The sequence below is a fragment of the Cavia porcellus genome, unplaced genomic scaffold, assembly GCF_034190915.1.
Source record: "Cavia porcellus strain 051 isolate PalLab524CR breed Dunkin Hartley unplaced genomic scaffold, mCavPor4.1 scaffold_23, whole genome shotgun sequence".
Taxonomy (NCBI): Eukaryota; Metazoa; Chordata; class Mammalia; order Rodentia; family Caviidae; genus Cavia; species Cavia porcellus.
In genome coordinates, this window is record NW_026947506.1 from 40,131,429 (window position 1) to 40,149,278 (window position 17,850).

At 53.3% G+C, this 17,850-nt stretch overlaps 3 protein-coding genes across 7 annotated transcripts; all 3 read left to right on the forward strand.

Annotated features, from left to right (window-relative positions):
* Positions 1-1,067: 1,067 nt before the first annotated feature.
* Positions 1,068-9,008, forward strand: Fbxo24 (F-box protein 24). The gene is given in 11 exon segments (XM_023565162.2): positions 1,068-1,766; positions 2,108-2,206; positions 2,301-2,484; positions 3,248-3,486; positions 3,646-3,880; positions 4,514-4,672; positions 4,923-5,044; positions 5,257-5,388; positions 7,428-7,598; positions 7,927-8,250; positions 8,252-9,008. Coding segments are annotated over 11 exon segments (1,776 nt in total). The 5' UTR covers positions 1,068-1,694; the 3' UTR covers positions 8,291-9,008.
* Positions 9,009-9,177: 169 nt separating this feature from the next.
* On the forward strand, positions 9,178-14,155 carry Pcolce (procollagen C-endopeptidase enhancer). 2 transcript variants are annotated; one of them, XM_063234226.1, is made up of 10 exons: positions 9,178-9,391; positions 10,170-10,278; positions 10,700-10,958; positions 11,170-11,244; positions 11,772-11,896; positions 12,265-12,401; positions 12,699-12,982; positions 13,230-13,307; positions 13,423-13,593; positions 13,921-14,155. In XM_063234226.1, exons 1-10 carry the CDS (start codon positions 9,297-9,299, stop codon positions 14,085-14,087), a joined length of 1,500 nt encoding a protein of 499 aa, XP_063090296.1. In that variant the 5' UTR covers positions 9,178-9,296; the 3' UTR covers positions 14,088-14,155. The 2 variants fall into 2 exon arrangements, with proteins under 2 accessions (XP_063090296.1, XP_003470197.2); XM_003470149.5 differs by lacking the exon at positions 11,170-11,244 and having other exon boundaries at positions 9,180-9,391.
* Positions 14,156-14,834: 679 nt separating this feature from the next.
* Positions 14,835-17,643, forward strand: Mospd3 (motile sperm domain containing 3). 4 transcript variants are annotated; one of them, XM_013152799.3, is made up of 7 exons: positions 14,835-14,933; positions 15,391-15,486; positions 15,585-15,658; positions 15,880-15,955; positions 16,142-16,371; positions 17,140-17,304; positions 17,411-17,643. In XM_013152799.3, exons 2-7 carry the CDS (start codon positions 15,431-15,433, stop codon positions 17,440-17,442), a joined length of 633 nt encoding a protein of 210 aa, XP_013008253.2. In that variant the 5' UTR covers positions 14,835-14,933; positions 15,391-15,430; the 3' UTR covers positions 17,443-17,643. The 4 variants fall into 4 exon arrangements, with proteins under 4 accessions (XP_013008253.2, XP_005003745.2, XP_013008254.2 ...); XM_013152800.3 differs by lacking the exon at positions 14,835-14,933 and adding an exon at positions 15,097-15,222; XM_005003688.4 differs by having other exon boundaries at positions 14,836-14,933; positions 15,391-15,658.
* The last annotated feature ends 207 nt before the right edge of the window (positions 17,644-17,850 follow it).

The following is a 17,850-nucleotide window of genomic DNA, read 5'->3' on the forward strand; positions in this document are numbered from 1 at the left end:
GAGCTCCCCTGGGCAGGAATTGTAATAACTGGATCTGAATATTCTGGAAGCTATTTCTTTCTTTTTTTTTTTTTTTTTCTTTTTTTTTTTTTTTTTGTCTTTTTCGTTTTTATCGGTACCAGGGATCGAACTCACGACTACCTGCTTGCAAGGCAGGCGCTTATGCCGCTGAGCTAAATCCCCAGCCCCTTGGAAGCTATTTCTAAAAAGACTGTGTAGCCAGGCGTGGAGGCTGAGGCAGGAGGATCATGAGTTCCAGGCCAGCCAGCCTGAACTGGCTGTAGAGACCCAGCCGTAAGACTCTGTCTCAAAAAAACAAAAACAAAAAACAAAAAAACATGATCTGAACAGTCTTCGTTTTATGAGTAAAGAAACAGGCAGGGGGCGGTTAATGAGTTAGCAGGAACAAACAGCAAGGTCCTAACAGTTGGCTTTCAAAACTTGGTCACAGCCAGCAAGATGGAGACACACCTGTCATCCCAGCACTCTGGGAGGCTGAGACAGGAGGGTAACCTACCTGTGCTACATAAGTGAGTTCAAGGCCAACCTGCACCAAATGGTGAGACCATTTTAAAAAAAAAAAAAACAAAAAAACAAAATAAGGGGTTGGAAATACAGTTCAGTGACACAAGTACCTACCTGGCAAGTGCAAGGTCCTGAGTTCAATTCCCAGTGCCCAAAAAAATAATAAAACAAATAATAAATACTAAAATTCCTTCTCAGGTATTCTCAAGCAGCTGTTTGTCAGTTGCATAAATAAAGAAATCAAAGTGGGTGTGCACACTGTTGGCTGGAGCAGTCAATGTACAGATCTGTCCTACAGTGCAGGACCAGCTGGGTGTCAACCAAGACTGAATTTCAGCTCCTAGTACAGTCAGCTATTGCTGGAAGATGTAGACCTTCTGCTCTCTTCAGAGCCCATCTTAGCTCTTAGGATGTGTGCTAAGAAGCTTTCAGAGCAAATCCATCCCTTCCTCCCACCTTACTAGCTTATCTTTCCTGTTAAGTGATATCGCTGCTTTGGGATGTGTTTTTATGGACTGTAAAGAATTGTGCTGAGGGGCTGGGGATTTAGCTCAGCGGCATAAGTGCCTCCCTTGCAAGCAGGCAGTCGTGAGTTCGATCCCCGGTACTGATAAAAAGGAAAAAGACAAAAAAAAAAAAAAAAAAAAAAAAAGAATTGTGCTGAGTTGCTGGGTTCCTCTGTCGGCCAGGTAGTCAGAGCAGGGTCCCCTCAACTCCCCACCTGTCAAGCTGTCCTACATTTTTATTTCTTCTTTTCCAAGTTTGTACTCTTGAGCTACAAATTCCTGGAGGACTCGACTGGCTGAGTTGCATAAGATTCACATTTTCTCTACAGCATTGGTGCTGAAAAGACCTCATGAGGAAAAATCTACCTCCTGCAAGTCAAGGCCTCATCTCTTAGGAGTGTACACTTTTTTCTCCAGTGTCATGCATGAGCCACCCAGCTAGGCATGAGCTAAAACCCATCAGCCAGGTCCCAGACCACATTCAGGAGAATAGGTCACAGTGGCTGGACAGTGAGGTCACAGAGAGGTTTGTTTGGCTTAAACTCCATAAGGGAGGGGCCCAAGAGGTTACCCAGGCCCAGACAGGGGACATGGTGTGGGAAAGGCAGTGGGGACAGGGCCCAGAGAGATGAGGGCAGGAGCAGGGTAGGGGGGACAGTCAGGATGGTGAGGAGAAGCCGGAGACAGAAGCTGCAAAAATTGACTGGGCTGTGCGGCCGGGAGGAGGGTCTCCGGGTGAGGGGGTGGTGATGATGGGAGCAAAGCAGACAGGGAGGGTTGGTCCAAGGACCTGGCGACAGATGGGAGGATTTGACAGCACAGAGTAGAAGTCAGATGAGCCCCAAGACAGCAGGAGTTCATGAAAGACAGGTTGAGAGGGCTGGGCATGGTGGTGCATGCCCACAATCTCAGCACTAGAAGGCTGAAGCAGGAGGTTTGCCACATGTTCCATGCCAGACTGAGCTACATAATGAGACCCTGCTGCAAAAAGAAAAATGAAAAAAAGGTTGAGATCAAGGTGGAAAAGAGGTACAACCCTCACAGAACTCCCATGCACCCCTCTTCTCTGTTGATAGGTGAAGCGGAGCTGTCCTTCTTGTGGCCCAGAGCATGGGGGTAAAGAGAAGAAAGAAAGAGGGAACTGTATTTCTGTTCAGTTGTTCCCCCCAGAGCTGGTGAGTCTTGGTGGGGGGCAGCATGGAGAATGCAGGCTGGAGGACCTGACCACTCCAGGGCTGCAAAAGACCCAGTGTCCTCCCCAACCCCCAGGTGGAGCACATCATCTCATTCCTCCCAGTAAGAGATGCAGTGGCCCTAGGTCAGACCTGCCGATACTTCCACGAAGTGTGTGACACCGAGGGTGTGTGGAGGCGCATCTGCCGCAGGCTTAGTCCACACCTGCGGGAGCAGGGTTCTGGAGTCCGGCCCTGGAAGAGAGCGGCTGTTCTGAACTGTATGCCTTCCCCAGCACCCCTCTCTCCTCTCCTCTGTCCTGGATTATTTTGGGAATCCTGCTCTGTAAACTAGCCTGCTGTCCACCTCACAGGCCCTTTGCTTTGGCAACTTGTCCGAGTCAAACAGACCCCAGGAAGAAGTTTCCCTGAAACCCCAGGGCCATCCCATGATAGAAATCCCACCCAAGTGTCCCTGAGAGAAGTCATTCTTTGTGGTGGGGTCTGTCTTGTGCATTCTGTATGGTTTAGCACAGTCTCTGGCTTCTGCCCACTACATGCCATCAGCACCTCCCTAGTTATGACAGCCGATGACAAAGTCAGCCCCAACTTGAGAACCGTGCTGTAGTCTAAGTCCTTCAGCAAGCCCCTATCCAATTGCTTCTGTCACGCACAGACTAGGGCAGAAGACTGATCCAGAAAGCAGATCCACCTCTGGGGTGAGGGAAGGTTACTGGTCTTTCTTGGTCAGGTCAGTGCCTTTTCTGCCTCTTTTCTATATAGTTGTTCTAATCCTCTCATCTTTCACACAAAGTTAGACCAAAGAGGGGCTCATTTAACAGCACAGGTGTGGCCCAGGGCTGAGGAGGTGCAGGTTGGAGTCTAACCTAAGCCTTTCACATGGCCTTGCAAAGGGCTGTATTTTGCAGGTTTAGTGGTAGGGAAAGATAAATAGCATATGTCTGGCAAATCTAGTTTGCCCAAGCTCATCCTCCTGTGTGTCAGCCCCAACCCCTGAACCTTCCATCTCCTTCCCTTCTCCAGACACGAAGGGGCTGTATTTCCAGGCATTTGGAGGCCGTCGCCGATGTCTCAGCAAGAGTGTGGCCCCCTTGCTAGCCCATGGCTACCGCCGCTTCTTGCCCACCAAGGACCACATCTTCATTCTTGACTACCTGGGAACCCTCTTTTTCCTCAAAAATGCTCTGATCTCCTCCACCCTTGGCCAGATCCAGTGGAAACGGGCATGTCGCTATGTCGTATTGTGTCGTGGAGCCAAGGATGTGAGTCAGAGGACCCTGGCAGTTGAGAATTGGGGCCCCAGTACTGAGTTGACCTTCTCAGAATACCCCCCCTTACCCTGAACCCCAGGGTCTTACCTCCCTCCCACTCTTTTCGCATTCTGAGGCCCTGGATTCTAGACATCTCATTTTCCCCCACAGTTTGCCTCTGACCCAAGATGTGACACGGTTTATCGTAAATACCTCTATGTCTTGGCCACTCGGGAGCAGTCGGGAGTGGCAGGCACCACTGGCGGCCGGTCCTGTGACTGCGTGGAGGTCTACCTGCAGTCCAGCGGGCAGCGGGTCTTCAAGATGACATTCCACCACTCCATGAGCTTCAAACAGATTTCGTTGCTTGGGCAGGAGACACAGCGGGCTCTGCTGCTCCTCACAGGTGTGGGTGTGGCCTAAAGCACTAGTTTACAGATTTTTCCTGCAGATTCTTTAGGGCTGCTGCAGGGAAGAGGGAGACAGGCCTTTCACACAAGGCCCTGCATGCAGCTTGCTTTGGCCATCCAAACAGCCCTTTTATCTGCCTCCTTGGCTAGGCTTGGGCATCATATTTCATGAGAATAAAGGACCCTACATCACTACTCCACTGAATGCCTGAGTTTTAAAATTCTAATCCCCTACCCACCAGGCCAGGCATCTCACCTAACACCCCAAGCCACAGCCTTGTCCCAGTGTCATCTGTACCATTCCTTCAAGCCTGAGACCTCTGGACTTGTGTTGCCATGCAGGCCCCCAAGGGTCATCCTCCCAACACTCAGACTAGATTCTGCCATGTGTCCTGGCCAGTTTTCCTGCAACTCCTCTCTCATGCTGACATAGTTGCCCAACTTATTCTTGGGGCTGAGGTCTGGGGCACTCGAGACTACTCTTCCCATTTCATCTCTACCCTTTTTTCTTCCACCCTCTAGAAGAGTAACGTTTCATCCGTGTGGTTCAGGGGATTCACTGGGACATTAATGTGAGTATTGGTGAGTCCTCATCCCCGCATAATTGTATTCCGCCCCTCATTCCCCAGAGGAAGGAAAGATCTACTCTTTGGTAGTGAATGAGACACAGCTGGACCAGCCACGCTCCTATACAGTTCAGCTGGCCCTCAGGAAGGTGTCTTGCTGCCTGCCACACCTGCGTGTGACCTGCATGGCTTCCAACCAGAGCAGTGCCCTCTACATCACAGGTACAAACCACCTACCTTCTTCACAAGCCCCCAGTTTTGGGTAGACACCCTCACCCTTATTCCAGCTGTGTGGTGTGAGCCCCTTAGGGCACCCTCAGGAAGAATGGGGTGTAGGTTCCCAGGAATTCTGCTGATGCCTTTCTAGTGGGTGTGGATACTCCCTGGGCTTGCAGCTTTCATCCCAGGTGGGGTCTTTGCCCTAGGAAATGGGTGGCCAAAGCTGCTGAGCTAAGGGCTCCTGACCCCCCAGACCAGGGAGGAGTGTATTTTGAGGTGCATACCCCAGGGGTATATCGTGACCTCTTTGGGACCCTTCAAGCCTTTGACCCCCTGGACCAGCAGATGCCGCTTGCTCTCTCCCTGCCTGCCAAGGTATGATCCCGGAGGGATGGGGACTTTAGGGACTAATGGTTTAAAATAGGAGCAGGGACCCATAATTAACCAGGGAGGGAGATGGGGCCTGGGGAAAGACAAGGTCAAAAGGATGAGCTGGAAGGTAGAGGCTTAGCAGATGGGAGATTCTGGATAGCAGGGTTCCTGCGGTGGGAACTCAGTGCCCACCTGCCCTCTCTCTTACCTCATAGGTCCTATTCTGTGCTCTTGGCTACAATCACTTTGGCTTGGTGGATGAATTTGGCCGAATCTTCATGCAGGGGAATAACAGATATGGGCAGCTAGGAACAGGGGACAAAATGGACCGTGGGGAACCCACACATGTAAGGTGGTTTCCCAGCAACTCGCATCTGAACCCTCTTTCTCCAGTTCCCTCACTCCTGTATCTGGATACTTTTCTGTAAGAACCCACTTGCTCCTCCCCAGGAAGGCAAAGCCAGTGCAGGAAATGCTCATTATATTGATGGTCTTACATAGGGCTGGCACTAGAAGGTCTGTTCCGTGTGGTTCACTCTATAAACCACAGTTGGAATTGAATGAGGGCGTGGCCAGGGGATCTGAGAAGGCAGGAACCAAGGAGTGACCAGAAAGGTCAGCTGGCCATGGCACACAGGAGCCTAGTGAGGTACAGCAGCACTTAAGACCAGGGCTAGTACGTGGCAGCAGGAATGAAAAGAAACAGGTAGAGGAGATGTTTTAGAAAATAAACAGGTCCTCCAAACTGATTGCTGGTTTCAGGAAAAAGAATGTGTGAATTTGGGCTTGTTGCGGGGAAAGTGAAACACTAAATTGGTGAAAGTGAAACACTGTCTAGCTGGCATTTTGAATTGGAACAAGGCTGACATGACAAAAGCAGAGAGGAGAGCGAATCCCGACAGCAGCCATCACTGGAGGCAGGGATAAAGAAGCGACATCTCTGGGACAGGAGGATCGCCCTCCATTGCTACATTCCAGAAGCCAAAGAGCAGAAAGTTTCAACAGGGCGTGTGGGAGGGGGCTACTGGTGACACTCTGACAACACAGGAACACATTTATTGACATGGAAAGATGACCGTGCTATATAGTTAGGTGAAAGAAACTTTTATGAAATGGGTTGCATAGTACAATCTCATTTTTGATTGTCTGTTTTTGAGACAGGGTTTTGCTGTGTAGTTCAGGCTGGCCCTGAACTCACTATGTAGCTAAGGCTGACCTTTGTAGTGATCCTCCTGCCTCAGCCTCCCAAGTGCCAGCATCACAGGCCTGTGCCACAATGCCCAGCTTTACAATCTCAGTTTTGCTTAAAAATATACAACCTAGGGGCTGGAGATTTAGCTCAGTGGCATAAGCTCCTGTCTTGCAAGCGCGAAGTTGTGAGTTTGATCCCCGGTACTAAAATATATATATAATCTATATATGTTTGTCTAGGCAACAATGAAGAATACCCAGCAAGATGTTAATTATTCATGGTGGTATTTCCAGCTGATTTTTAAATTTTTACTTGTCAGTATTTTGTAATTTCCTCTTAGCGACCATAGATTACTTACCTGTGTTTTTGAAATTAAAATGTTAACAGACTCAGGAGAATGAGCATACACAGAAGACATCCTGGGTTTTAGCAGCTGAAAAACTAAGTACCTTTGGAGAGCAAAGTGTGGCATGGCAGGAAGAAAAGCCAGATGACAAGGAGGTTAAGGAAAGACTAGTAAGGAACAAGAATATGGTCAGCCTCAGTCTGCTCAGGGAGCCAACTGTGCTACTTTAAAGAGAGAGGTAGGAGTTGAACATGGTGGTGCACACCTGTAATCCCTGCACTTGAGCCTGAGGATCACTATGAGTTATAGGCCATCCTGGACTAGAGAGAAAGACAGAGACAGAAACAGGAAGCAACGAGAAACAGATTTTTTTTTTTTCAAAGTAAGGCGGTCACTTTGGAAGGTAACACCCGTACACACTGAAAATGCTAGAGAGAATGAAAGGCAGTCTTTCCTTGAGGGATGGGGTAATGTGGAACTGTGCAGGGAAGGAGAGGAGACCTCAGCCCCTGGGAAGAGGAAGGCTCAGTGTCCGGTGAGGTTGGAGACTGATGGTGTAGAGTATGGGCTAAGAACAAGGGAACAGAGCAGGCCTTGGTCTCAGGCAAGAGCTTATTTTCTGGGGACCAAGATAAATTACCCACCAAGACGCCATATGTCCAACCACTAGGGGCTGCAGGGTATGGAGACTGGTGCTGCTCTGCATTTGGTAGGGGAGGGAAGGGGGAGACTCCTGTTTCTTCCCTCCCTAGATGACATTCTTCCATGAGCCTTCCAGTCAGCCTTCTCCCATGGGCCCCCAGCCCCTTGGTGTTGCCCTCTCAAGGACCCTGGCCCTGTGTCCTCAGGTACCTTATCTACAACGCCCCATTGCCCTGTGGTGCGGCCTCAACCATTCCCTGGTGCTGAGCCAGGACTCAGACTTCAACAAGCAGCTGCTGGGCTGTGGCTGTGGGGCCGGTGGCCGTCTCCCTGGCTGGCCTAAGGGGAGCGCCTCCTTCGTCAAGCTGCAGGTCAAGGTCAGAGCAGGGGCAGGCAAGTGGGACCCCCGGGAGGAGCAGAGCAGTAGAGCCAGGGAGCCCACAGGACGATCTCCTGCAAGGACCCGGCAAGCCCATTTCCCTGGCCCACTCCACTTCCCTTTCCTGCCACGTGCAGGCACACAGGCAGCTCTGTCCCTTAGCAGATACTGCTGGCCTTGTGTGACCCTACACAGGCCCTGTGTGGGGCCAGCAGCAGCTCACTTGCTGGCTCCGGGATGCTCTGAGAGCAGAAACACACTGGCCAGATTAGTCAGCTTCCCGGGAGCCCCTGCAGTGCTAGCGCACACCCCTTCTCTCCTCCAAGGTCCCTCTGTGTGCCTGCTCCCTCTGCTCCACTAGAGAGTGCCTCTACATGCTGTCCAGCCACGACATTGAGCACTGCTCCCTCTACCGGGACCTGCCAGCCACCTGGGCAGTGGACAGCCTGGAGCCCAACCTGGGGGCTGGAGCTGCCCACGACCCTGGGAGGACAGACTGGGCCTGCGAGGAATATCTCAGCCAGATCCACAGTTGCCCCACATTGCAGGACCGCGTGGAAAAGATGAAAGAGATCGTGGGCAACATGCCCTTGGTGGCCGCACAGAAGGATTTCTTCTGGCAGGCCCTGAACATGCTGCAGAGGGCTGCTGGGGGGGATTGGTCCAGGCCCCTCGACCCCTAACAGCTGACCCCTCTCCTGGCCACCTCCCTGATGGGACAGTGGCCCTGAGTCGGGATCAGTGAGGAGTGGTGGTAGTGGACACACAGGGACGGATTACAGGGGGATGGGGATTACAGCCAGACCTGGTAGGGTAAGGCAAAGAATGAAGTTTTTATAAAATATTCAGGGGCTGCCAGGTGGAGCCTCCAACCAGATATCATGGACAAGAGATTTGATGGGTAAACAGAATAAAAGGTTGAAATAAGGCCTAGTTTGGAACCCTGGAGCCTGGGGGTACACAGGGCAGGGGATGGGGTGCCTGGTACCTGGCATGGTGGGTGAGGCAGAGCAGGAACGATCAAAGTTTCTGCTGCTGAGAGCTGTTGGCACCTGAGTCCTCCAGCCTCCCTTCCCCTTCCCACTCCCAGACCTCAGCTGGTCTTTCTGACCAGCTCAGTGAGACCTTGGCTCAAAATAAAAAATGTTAAAAGTACTGGGGATATAGCTCAGCATGAAGGCCCTCGGTTCAATCCCCAATAGTGGAAAAAAAATTATCCCCCAGGTATAAGAGGGGAGACAGTAGAAATGTGCAGCTGGGGAGAGGGTGGCCAAGACATACATGGGAGAGGCTCTCAGGAAGGGCATCTTCTGAGTGCTGAGGAAGCAGGGGCTGGAGAGAGCTGGGTCCCCAGAAAAGGGCAGAGCTCTGCGCACAGGGTGCTCAGGCATGTGGGACAAAGTGGGGTCCGGGTTCTGGTCAATGTTCTCCCCCCCACCCCATCCTTCGGTCAATATTGTGAGCCCTAGACCTAGAGAGGCCCCTGGCCTCACTACGGTCACAGCTGTCTCCCTGTCCCGCCTTCCTGCTGCCCGCCCCACAGGCCAGTCCCCACGCCCACACGCCCTGGGCTGTCTCATCTGGCCCTGATTATCCTGCCGCCACTGCTGCCGCTGCTGCCGCCGCTGCTGCCTCTACTGCTGCTGAACTTAACTGCTGCCTCTGGGCTGAGGACCCCAGCACAGTCCCCCTCGACATGCTGCCCGCTGTCCCAGCCTCCCTCCTGGTGCCCCTCCTCACAGCCTGGGCCCTACTGCCTCTTGCCCAGGGCCAGACCCCCAACTATACCAGGTATGTAGGTCTCGGCATTTCAGGTGACCCCAGTGAGCTTTTAAACCCTGGCCCCGGGGGATGTGCCTGTGGGGCCTCGGATTCACCCACCCCTGCAGGTTTCCCACCCTGTCTTCTCTGGCACCCAAGGGCTCCCCTCTGCTGTGAGACCCTGATCTGCAGGTCACCACTGCTCTCTCTTTCAACCTTCACCCTCTGCCCTCTTGAGTCTCCCCCTCCACCCAAACCTGTGGCCCCCCATGGAGCCTCAAAGGAGAGCCAAGATCCTGAACTTGCCTGGTAGCTGACATCTGGCTTCCAGAAAGGAAAGAGAGATGGGGTGGGGGAGACTAGAGGAGCCTTGGGAGTTGGAACAGAAGCAGGGCAAAGGTGGGGGTGCATGAGCCTGGTCTCTGGGCCCAATGGGAGGGCCAATTCTATGCTGCTCCCCTCATCCCTGGCCCTCCCCTTCCCCCCACCGCCTGGCCTCGTGGCTCGACCACATCTGGAAGTAGTTAAGCAGCTCCTTTTCCAGACTGCCAGGCAGTATGAGGGAGGAGAGTGAGCAAGAGGAGGCTCCCCAGGAGGATTCTGGGAATTCCTCTTGGGTGGGGGTGGGGCCTCTGGGGGTTGGAGAGGCTCACTTTTTCTTCACCCTGCTCCCATCCTGGCCCAGCTGGCCAAGGCTCTCCTGGATCCCTTTGGCCTTTTCCCTCATTGCCCTGGCTTCCTGTTCTCATTACCCCATCCATGTCCCTCCACTGCTCCCCACTGCTGACCAACCCCTTCTGTTCTCCAGACCTGTGTTCCTGTGTGGAGGGGATGTGACGGGGGAGTCAGGTTACGTGGCAAGTGAGGGTTTCCCCAACCTCTACCCCCCCAATAAGGAGTGCATCTGGACCATAACGGTGAGAAGACCCCTCTGGTCACTGTCCTCTTATCAAAGTATTCCAGGCAAAAAAAACAAAACAAAACAAAACAAAAAAAACGGATGCTAATGGGTCCCCCTACCCCATACCATCTTCTAAGCCCTATCCCCTCTGATCACTGAGGGGACCAATCTCCAACATAACGAGTGCCCCACAGTTTACCCATAACTCAAATCCTAATTCTCCACCCCACCCCACCCCCAACTTCCTTCCTGTCTTCTTTTATCTCTCCAGAGACCACAGCTGCAGAGCCCAGAGCCTCTGCTCTGCAGCTATGCATAGGGTCCTTTCCAGGCCCAGCCACTACTCTAGGAAACACTCAGGGAGGGTTAGAAGACCTCTGCCCAGGTTTTGTGCAGCCTGGCACTGTGGGTCTCATGCCTAATGTCCCTGATGTCAGGTCCCTGAGGGCCAAACTGTGTCCCTCTCCTTCCGAGTCTTCGACCTGGAGCTGCACCCTGCCTGTCGTTATGATGCTCTGGAGGTCTTTGCTGGGTCTGGAACCTCGGGCAAGCGGCTTGGACGTTTCTGTGGGACCTTCCGGCCAGCGCCCCTGGTTGCCCCTGGTAATCAGGTGACACTGAAGATGACAGCAGATGAGGGAACAGGAGGAAGAGGTTTCCTGCTCTGGTACAGCGGGCGGGCCACCTTAGGCAATGGTGAGCCTCCTCTACCTCCATTTTCCCCTGTCCTTGTCCCGACCCTGCTCAGGCCCCAGACCCCAGCCCTAACCTCAACCCCTGAGAGGACCCAATCCCAAGAGCCTAGGGCAACCAATACTCCCTCACCCTTTCTCCTCACTAACTGCCCCTTCAGTCCCTCCTCCCCGTCTTCTCTCCCCCTCCTGCTCCCACCCACCCCCTCTTCCAGGCCCCCCCCCAGGCGCGAGGCGGAAATGGGTCATGGACCCGCGGGTGGAATGGGCGGCCTGGGGTTACTGGGACGGTGAGTAACTGCCCGCCCCCGTCCGCAATCGGGCTCCCTCCGACGGGCGCGAGGGGGCACCCCAGGGCTGGGGGACTAGGTTCCCTTACGTGGCGCCCCCGGCACCCAGCCCTGGGTTCCCGATTGCGGTCCCATCACCTTCTCCTGGTGGCAGAAATCTCCCTGGAAATGTTTCAGCCGGGGACCACCCGGAAGGGCCCAAATCAAGGGCACCCTCACAGAGGGAACTCTTCTGCCAGGCTGGGGAGATGGGATCTCCTAGGGGAAGAGGCTTGGGTCGGGAGGGGCAAAACGGGCGCATCCAGCCAGTTCTCCTTCCCTTTCACCGCGCCCAGCTGCAGCTCTGAGTCCCATCCTCTCCTCTCGGCCCCCTCTCTGCTAACCTCCCCCGCTCTTCTGCCCACGCCTCGTCCCCTCGTTCTGAGACCCAAACATCCGAACTGCTGACCCGGCTCTGAGCCAGAACTCTCCTCCAGCTTACTGAGGGTCTCCACCGCCCCTCCCCCTCCCCTGTCTCCCCTCCCCAGAGCACCAGTTTTGTGGGGGGCGGCTGGAGAAGGCGCAGGGATCCCTCACCACACCCAACTGGCCGGAGTCCGACTACCCCCCGGGCATCAACTGTAACTGGCATATCATCGCGCCCCCAAACCAGGTACCGACCCTGTGCCCCGACTGCCCGTGGGGACCCCGAGCCACCCCCTCTTGCACCTAGCCAGCAAGGATTTATTGAGCATCCTCTGTGTCCAGAGCCCAGAGCTTGTGTGGACCAAAAATAAGACTCAGAGCCTGCTTGCACGCAGACTAAAACTGAAATCACAACTGTGCGGTCTTAGCAGAGCGAGGACATGGTGCCCCGAAACTGTGCGGCGCCACAGGGTGGAATCAGGGTTTGTCCCTTGAGAGTGAGCCAGGATTTGGGGTGTGAATGCCCCAGTGAGGGCACCAGGTGTGGGAAGTCAGGGAGGCGAGAGGTGCAGGGCTCAGGTCCAGCCGAGCAGCTTTCGCCTCGGCCACCGCCAGGTGATCTTGCTGACCTTCGGGAAGTTCGACCTGGAGCCGGACACCTACTGCCGGTACGACTCGGTCAGCGTGTTCAACGGAGCCCTGAGCGACGACTCCAAGAGGCTGGGGAAATTCTGCGGTGACACCGCCCCCGGGTGAGGGGCGGGACGCGGTGGGCTGCTGGGAGAATCTGGGCTTCACCCAGGGGACTGAGGGGCGGGGTGAAGGTGGGGGTAGAAACTGAACCCTGAGACTCCCAACAGTTGGGCAGAGCGAGTAGGGGCGAGCAGAGGCCAAGGTCTTGGGGTCTGCAGAACTGGAAGCTAGAGGCGAGGCAAGTGGGGCTCTGAGGTGGAGAAGCCAGGCGACCAAGAGGTCAAATGGCCATGGGCACTGGGAAGGCGGGGGTGAGGGGTGTGCGGCCGCCCTAACACCTCCCACGATGCCTACAGCCCTATCTCCTCAGAAGGCAACGAACTTCTGGTCCAGTTCGTCTCGGATCTCAGCGTCACCGCAGATGGCTTCTCAGCCTCCTACAAGATGCTGCCGCGGGACTCTGCTGACAAAAGGCCAGCCTCGAGTCCAGAAGGGGGCGTCCATCCTGGTCCCCCTACTCTCAGCCCCAGCTCTAAGCCTGAAGCTGGACCCAAAGTCAAGCCACCCACCAAGCCCAAAGTCCAACCTGTGGAAAAATCAGAAGCTTTGCCTGAGGCCCAGGGAATTCCAGTGAGCCCCAGTGAGTCTGGGAAGGGGGAAAGAAGGAAGCTCAGACCGAAGGGAATTGTTTCCTACAGTTTTCTTGAGGCATCCATTTAATTACCCGTTCATTCATGCTACACTTGCTGGAGGATCGTTCCTCCGATGGCTGGTACTGGTTTCTGGGAACCAAAGCTGGGGTTAACACTCTGAAGTAGTTATGGAGAAAGTGGGCCTTCCTATCTGCTGGGGAGGTACCCTTCACAAACAGCCCCCCTCCCTCCTAGATGCCCCCACTATCACCTGCCCAAAGCAGTACCGGAGAACAGGCACCTTGCAGAGCAACTTCTGCGCTAGTGATCTGGGTAAGAAACCCCTCCCCATGCCCTCTTCTTCCAGCTTCTTTACCTTGGCACCTTCCTGGTGCTGGCTCTGCCCTGGTTTCCTATCTCCTCATCTCTCACCCCCATTCTCCCACAGTGGTGACAGCGACAGTGAAGTCTATGGTTCGGGGCCCAGGCGATGCCCTCACTGTCACTGTCAATCTCATTGGTGTTTACAAAAATGGAGGACTGGACCTACCCTCTCCACCCACTGGCACCTCCTTGAAATTTTACGTGCCTTGCAAGCAGTACCCACCCATGAAAAAAGGTAACAGACAAAAGAAATCAGGAGGGGGCACTTAACAACACTAAAATAATAGAGATATAACGCATTGGTATAGTGGTGCACACCTATAACCTCAGTACTCCCTGCAGGATTGCAAATTGAACTCCAACCTGGGAAATGTGATGTAGGGAGACCCTATCTCAAAATAAAAAATAGGGCTGGTGTGTGTGTGTGTGTGTGTGTGTGTGTGTGTGTGTGTGTGTGTGTATGTGCCTCAGTGTGAAGTCCCTGGGTTCATTTCCAAGGCCCCTTCCCTCAATGTTTTGGCAAGGTCTCAACTCACTCTCTTTCTCTCCTCCCTTCCCCCAGGAATCAGTTATCTGATGATGGGCCAAATGGATGAGAAAAGAGGTCCCACCCTTCCTCCAGACAGCTTTGTAGTTGTCTACCGGCCCAACCAGGACCAGGTTCTCACCAACCTAAGTAACAGGAAATGCCTCTCCCAACCTGTACGGGCTGTGGAGTCCCAGGCTTGAGACTGAGTCCAGCCCTGTGTGCTTGGGTCCCCGTTCTCATCCAAATAAATGTTTCTTATCTGAGGAAAGGTGTTATTTCCATTTCTATGAGTTAGGGTCCCATCCTGGGGATTTCATTCATTCATTCATTTATTAAGTTTTACTATAAAATCTCAGGAACCACAGAAACACCACCACCACAAAACAAAAATATTTTTGTAGAAAGAATATTCAATTTCAGAAGAGAAAATACAATGTCAACTAGAATTATAAATACTACAGGGAAAGCAAAAGCATGATTAAGAGGACAAAGGAGATTCTATATAAATAAGATGCTCAGGGAAACGTTTTTCTCATTAGATCGACTTAGTTTTTGCTACACTGGCCAGTAATTGTGTGGTCTACAGTGAGATTCTTCACTTTTTTGAGGCTGTTTCCCCGTCAGTAAAAGGAGATAAAGATTCAATGAGACGATGTAAACAGCAGGGTTAGGTGAGTCTTTAAATCCCCAGGTATATGTGACTCTATAGGCACGTCCAGGAAGGAAAGGAATAGGATCTGAGCCCAGAATTGGGATCTAGTGATTTGGACAATCTAAGAGTAGGGAGAAAGTAACAAAGCCCACCTCGCAGCCCAGTGCCATTTCTCCCAGTTACTTCGCGGTTTGAATTTGAGACTGAGACGCCCATAAACTTCTTACGTCATTGAGATCAAGCCAATCATCGGTGCTAGTCTTTAAGCGACCAATCAGAGTAAATTTAGGCGGAGAGAAGCGCACTCTGGCCAATGAGAGAGGCCGTACGGCGGAAGCGCAGAAAGGGACTCGGGAAGATGGCACAATTAGTCTGGCCACAGGTTGACTGGCAGGTACTTTGACCACAAGGTGGTCTCCACAGCACGAGCGGCCCGAGTCTGACCAGGCACGGGAGGAGGACAGGGAGGGATAGCAGAGCAGGCGACGTGAAAGGCTGCTCCAGAGGAGGCCACTACAGAGGGCGGACTCTGGCCGGAAAGATGGGGAGGAGACACCGGAAGTCCCGGAAAAGGCGGAGCCTTGAGGAGGGAGGCACTTATACAGATCTCTATTCGGGGTTGAGAAACCCCGGATTGGGAACCACTAGGGGCAGGGCTTAACGAGATGGGCGTGGCTGTCGAGGTGAAGCTTGGGGGCGGGGTTTGCAGGGATCTGGGCCGAGTTGGAAAGTGGGAAGGTTTGGGGTCCTAGAACTAAACAAGCTGCTTCTACCAGGGTTTTGAGGCCGCAGCGTCACCAGTTCGAGCCCTACACGATCTCATCTTGTCCGCTTTCACCTCTACCCCTCAGCTCTAGACTCCAAGCCTTGTTCCCTGAGCTCTCTCCTCGGATGTCCGACCGCCCAGAGCCTGCATGCGCCGTGGGGCGCCCCAGGACTTGGAGCTGGTGGGTCCGGGGGCCCCTGGGCGGGGGTCCCGGGGCGCCCCTCCTCCCTCGGGACCTGTAGTCCCGGTCCTCGTCTTTCCCCCGGATCTGGTATTCAGGGCGGACCAAAGGAGTGGACCCCGGCAGCTGCTGACCCTCTATAACCCCACAGGAACTGCGCTTCGCTTCCGAGGTGAAGGAATGGGTGCTTGCTGGGGATCTGGGACTGGCTGCAGAACACTGGGGGCTGTGTGGGCTGGAGGTTCAAATGAGTAGGGCCAGATGCCAAATCTTGGCGACCACAAGAATCATGTCTAGCCCTTGGATTGGCTGGGATTGGAGACAGGAAATTCTAGTGTTCTACCGTGGGGAAGACTTGTCTAAGATCTCTTTTGTGGATCTCTTTATCCACAGTTCTGTGCACAGCACCTGCCAAATACACGGTGTTTGACGCTGAAGGATATGTAAAACCCCAGTCCTGTATTGACATGTGAGTTGGAAGGTAGAGAAGCTGAAGCAAGCTGGGGGTCGTTACCTTGGGTTTGAGGCCTTGTCGTCTTTAAGGTGCTTTCCCCACCGTGTCAATATCTGTTAGGGAACCCTTCTGGGAGGGAGATCTTCTAGGGAGAGTGACCTCACTTCCTTCCAATGATCCTGTGTCTTATCTTGGACCCAGTGTGATTCGCCACGTGGCCCCCATTCCCAGTCATTATGATGTCCAGGACCGCTTCCGCATTGAGCTGTCAGAGGAGGGGGCCGAGGGCCGAGTGGTGGGGCGCAAGGACATCACCTCAGTTCTGCGGGCCCCAGCGTACCCCCTTGAGCTTCAGGGACAGCCCGAGCCAACACCCCAGCCAGGGCCTCCTGCTTGGACAACACCACCCTCGGCCAGACACTTCCAGGAGAGTAAGTAGGGTAGTGTGGATTCTGGAGTTCTGTATGGAGGGAAGAACTAGAATTACTCTAGAGATGAGCTAAAGTGGGTTTAAAAAAGTCTTCTGGCTCACCTTTTTGCCTTTTGGTGGAAACATTCCTAGTCGAAATTTGGATTTGGTAAAGAAAAGTCTTTGCCATTTCCCTGATTTTTGGATTCTACTCATTTAACTCTAACTGTAGGGCTTTGTATCAAGTGTCAGCTCAGTTCAGTTCAATAAGAAGCCTATACTGACAGCTAGGTGTGATGGCACATATGTGTACTCTGGGAGCCTGAGGCAGGAGAATCACAAGTTTGAGCCAAGCCTGGTCAACTTAATGAGATCCTGTCTCAGATTTTAAAAGGCTGGAGATGCAGCTCAGTGGGAAGGCCCTGCTTTCAATCCCATGCCATCCTCTACCCCAGCAAGCAGAGAGGAGAGGAGAAGAGGGGAAGGGAGGAAAGACGAGAGAGACAGGCAGACAGACATAGGCTGAGCAAGTATGCTGTCCTGGCTTGTGCGTTGTGGTGGGTACAGGAGAGACCTGCTACATGAGTGCACAGAAGATGGCAATGACTACAGAATGAGGAGAGGGACCAGAGGAAGGAGAGTTTCTTGTGGCTCTGGGGACCAAAGCTCCAGGGAAGAGAGAGCACTCACAGTGGGGCCTCTGGTGGATGATAAAATGTAGAGACATCTTCCATGTCAGCTTCCTAGCTGGACAGGAGAGAATACCGCTGTTAAGGACCCTTGTTTCCAGGTCCCCATCAGCAGCTGGCCACCAGCTCCTTCGTCCTCTTTTTGCTGACTGGCATCATCTCTGTGGCCTTCTTGCTGCTTCCACTTCAGGACGAATCCGGCAGCCAGCTGCCTCAGGTCCTGCATGTTTCCCTGGGACAAAAGTTGGTGGCAGCTTATGTCTTAGGTGAGAGCAGTAATGGCATGGGGATCCAGACCCACATCCAGAGAAAAGGGAGCAGGGGCCAAGAGGGATTCTCTGGCTGACTTGCCGTTTCTTTCTCCACCTCCAGGCCTCCTCACCATGGTGTTTCTCCGGCCCTGAGCACCCTGCTCAACCCAATGCCACCCTCTCCTTCCAGGCAGGGTCCCCGAGGCAGCCACTGTGATGCTCATAACCTTACCTCAACTGTCTTCTCCTCCTCCGTGCCCAACCCTTAACATTCCCGCCCCCGCCAAAATACCCAGAGATTTGTATTCATTTTCCAATTTGAATAAAATAAACTTTTTAAATGAAAATGAGAAATGTAGGCTACTTGCTCCTAGCTTCCCACTTCTTACTGGTGCATAAACAGACTTTGGTTTCTCCTGCTGCCATTCTCTGGAGACCCAGACCCTTGGGCCAGTGAAAGGGTCTAGTGAGTATTTAGAAGATCTGGGTTAGTCCTAATGCTGCATCCAAAACACTGTGTGACCTTGAGTGACTTGTTTCTCAAGAGTTTTGGTCTCTAAA

Excerpts from the sequence above, each read along its gene's own strand:
- Pcolce (XM_063234226.1), top strand. The coding sequence starts at position 9,297 with ATGCTGCCCGCTGTCCCAGCCTCCCTCCTGGTGCCCCTCCTCACAGCC. Across the intron at positions 11,897-12,264 it reads TCATCGCGCCCCCAAACCAG|GTGATCTTGCTGACCTTCGG; the intron begins GTACCGACCCTG and ends GGCCACCGCCAG. Across the intron at positions 12,983-13,229 it reads GGGAATTCCAGTGAGCCCCA|ATGCCCCCACTATCACCTGC; the intron begins GTGAGTCTGGGA and ends CCTCCCTCCTAG.
- Mospd3 (XM_005003688.4), top strand. The coding sequence starts at position 15,454 with ATGCGCCGTGGGGCGCCCCAGGACTTGGAGCTGGTGGGTCCGGGGGCC. Across the intron at positions 15,956-16,141 it reads CCCCAGTCCTGTATTGACAT|TGTGATTCGCCACGTGGCCC; the intron begins GTGAGTTGGAAG and ends TCTTGGACCCAG. Across the intron at positions 16,372-17,139 it reads GGCCAGACACTTCCAGGAGA|GTCCCCATCAGCAGCTGGCC; the intron begins GTAAGTAGGGTA and ends CCTTGTTTCCAG.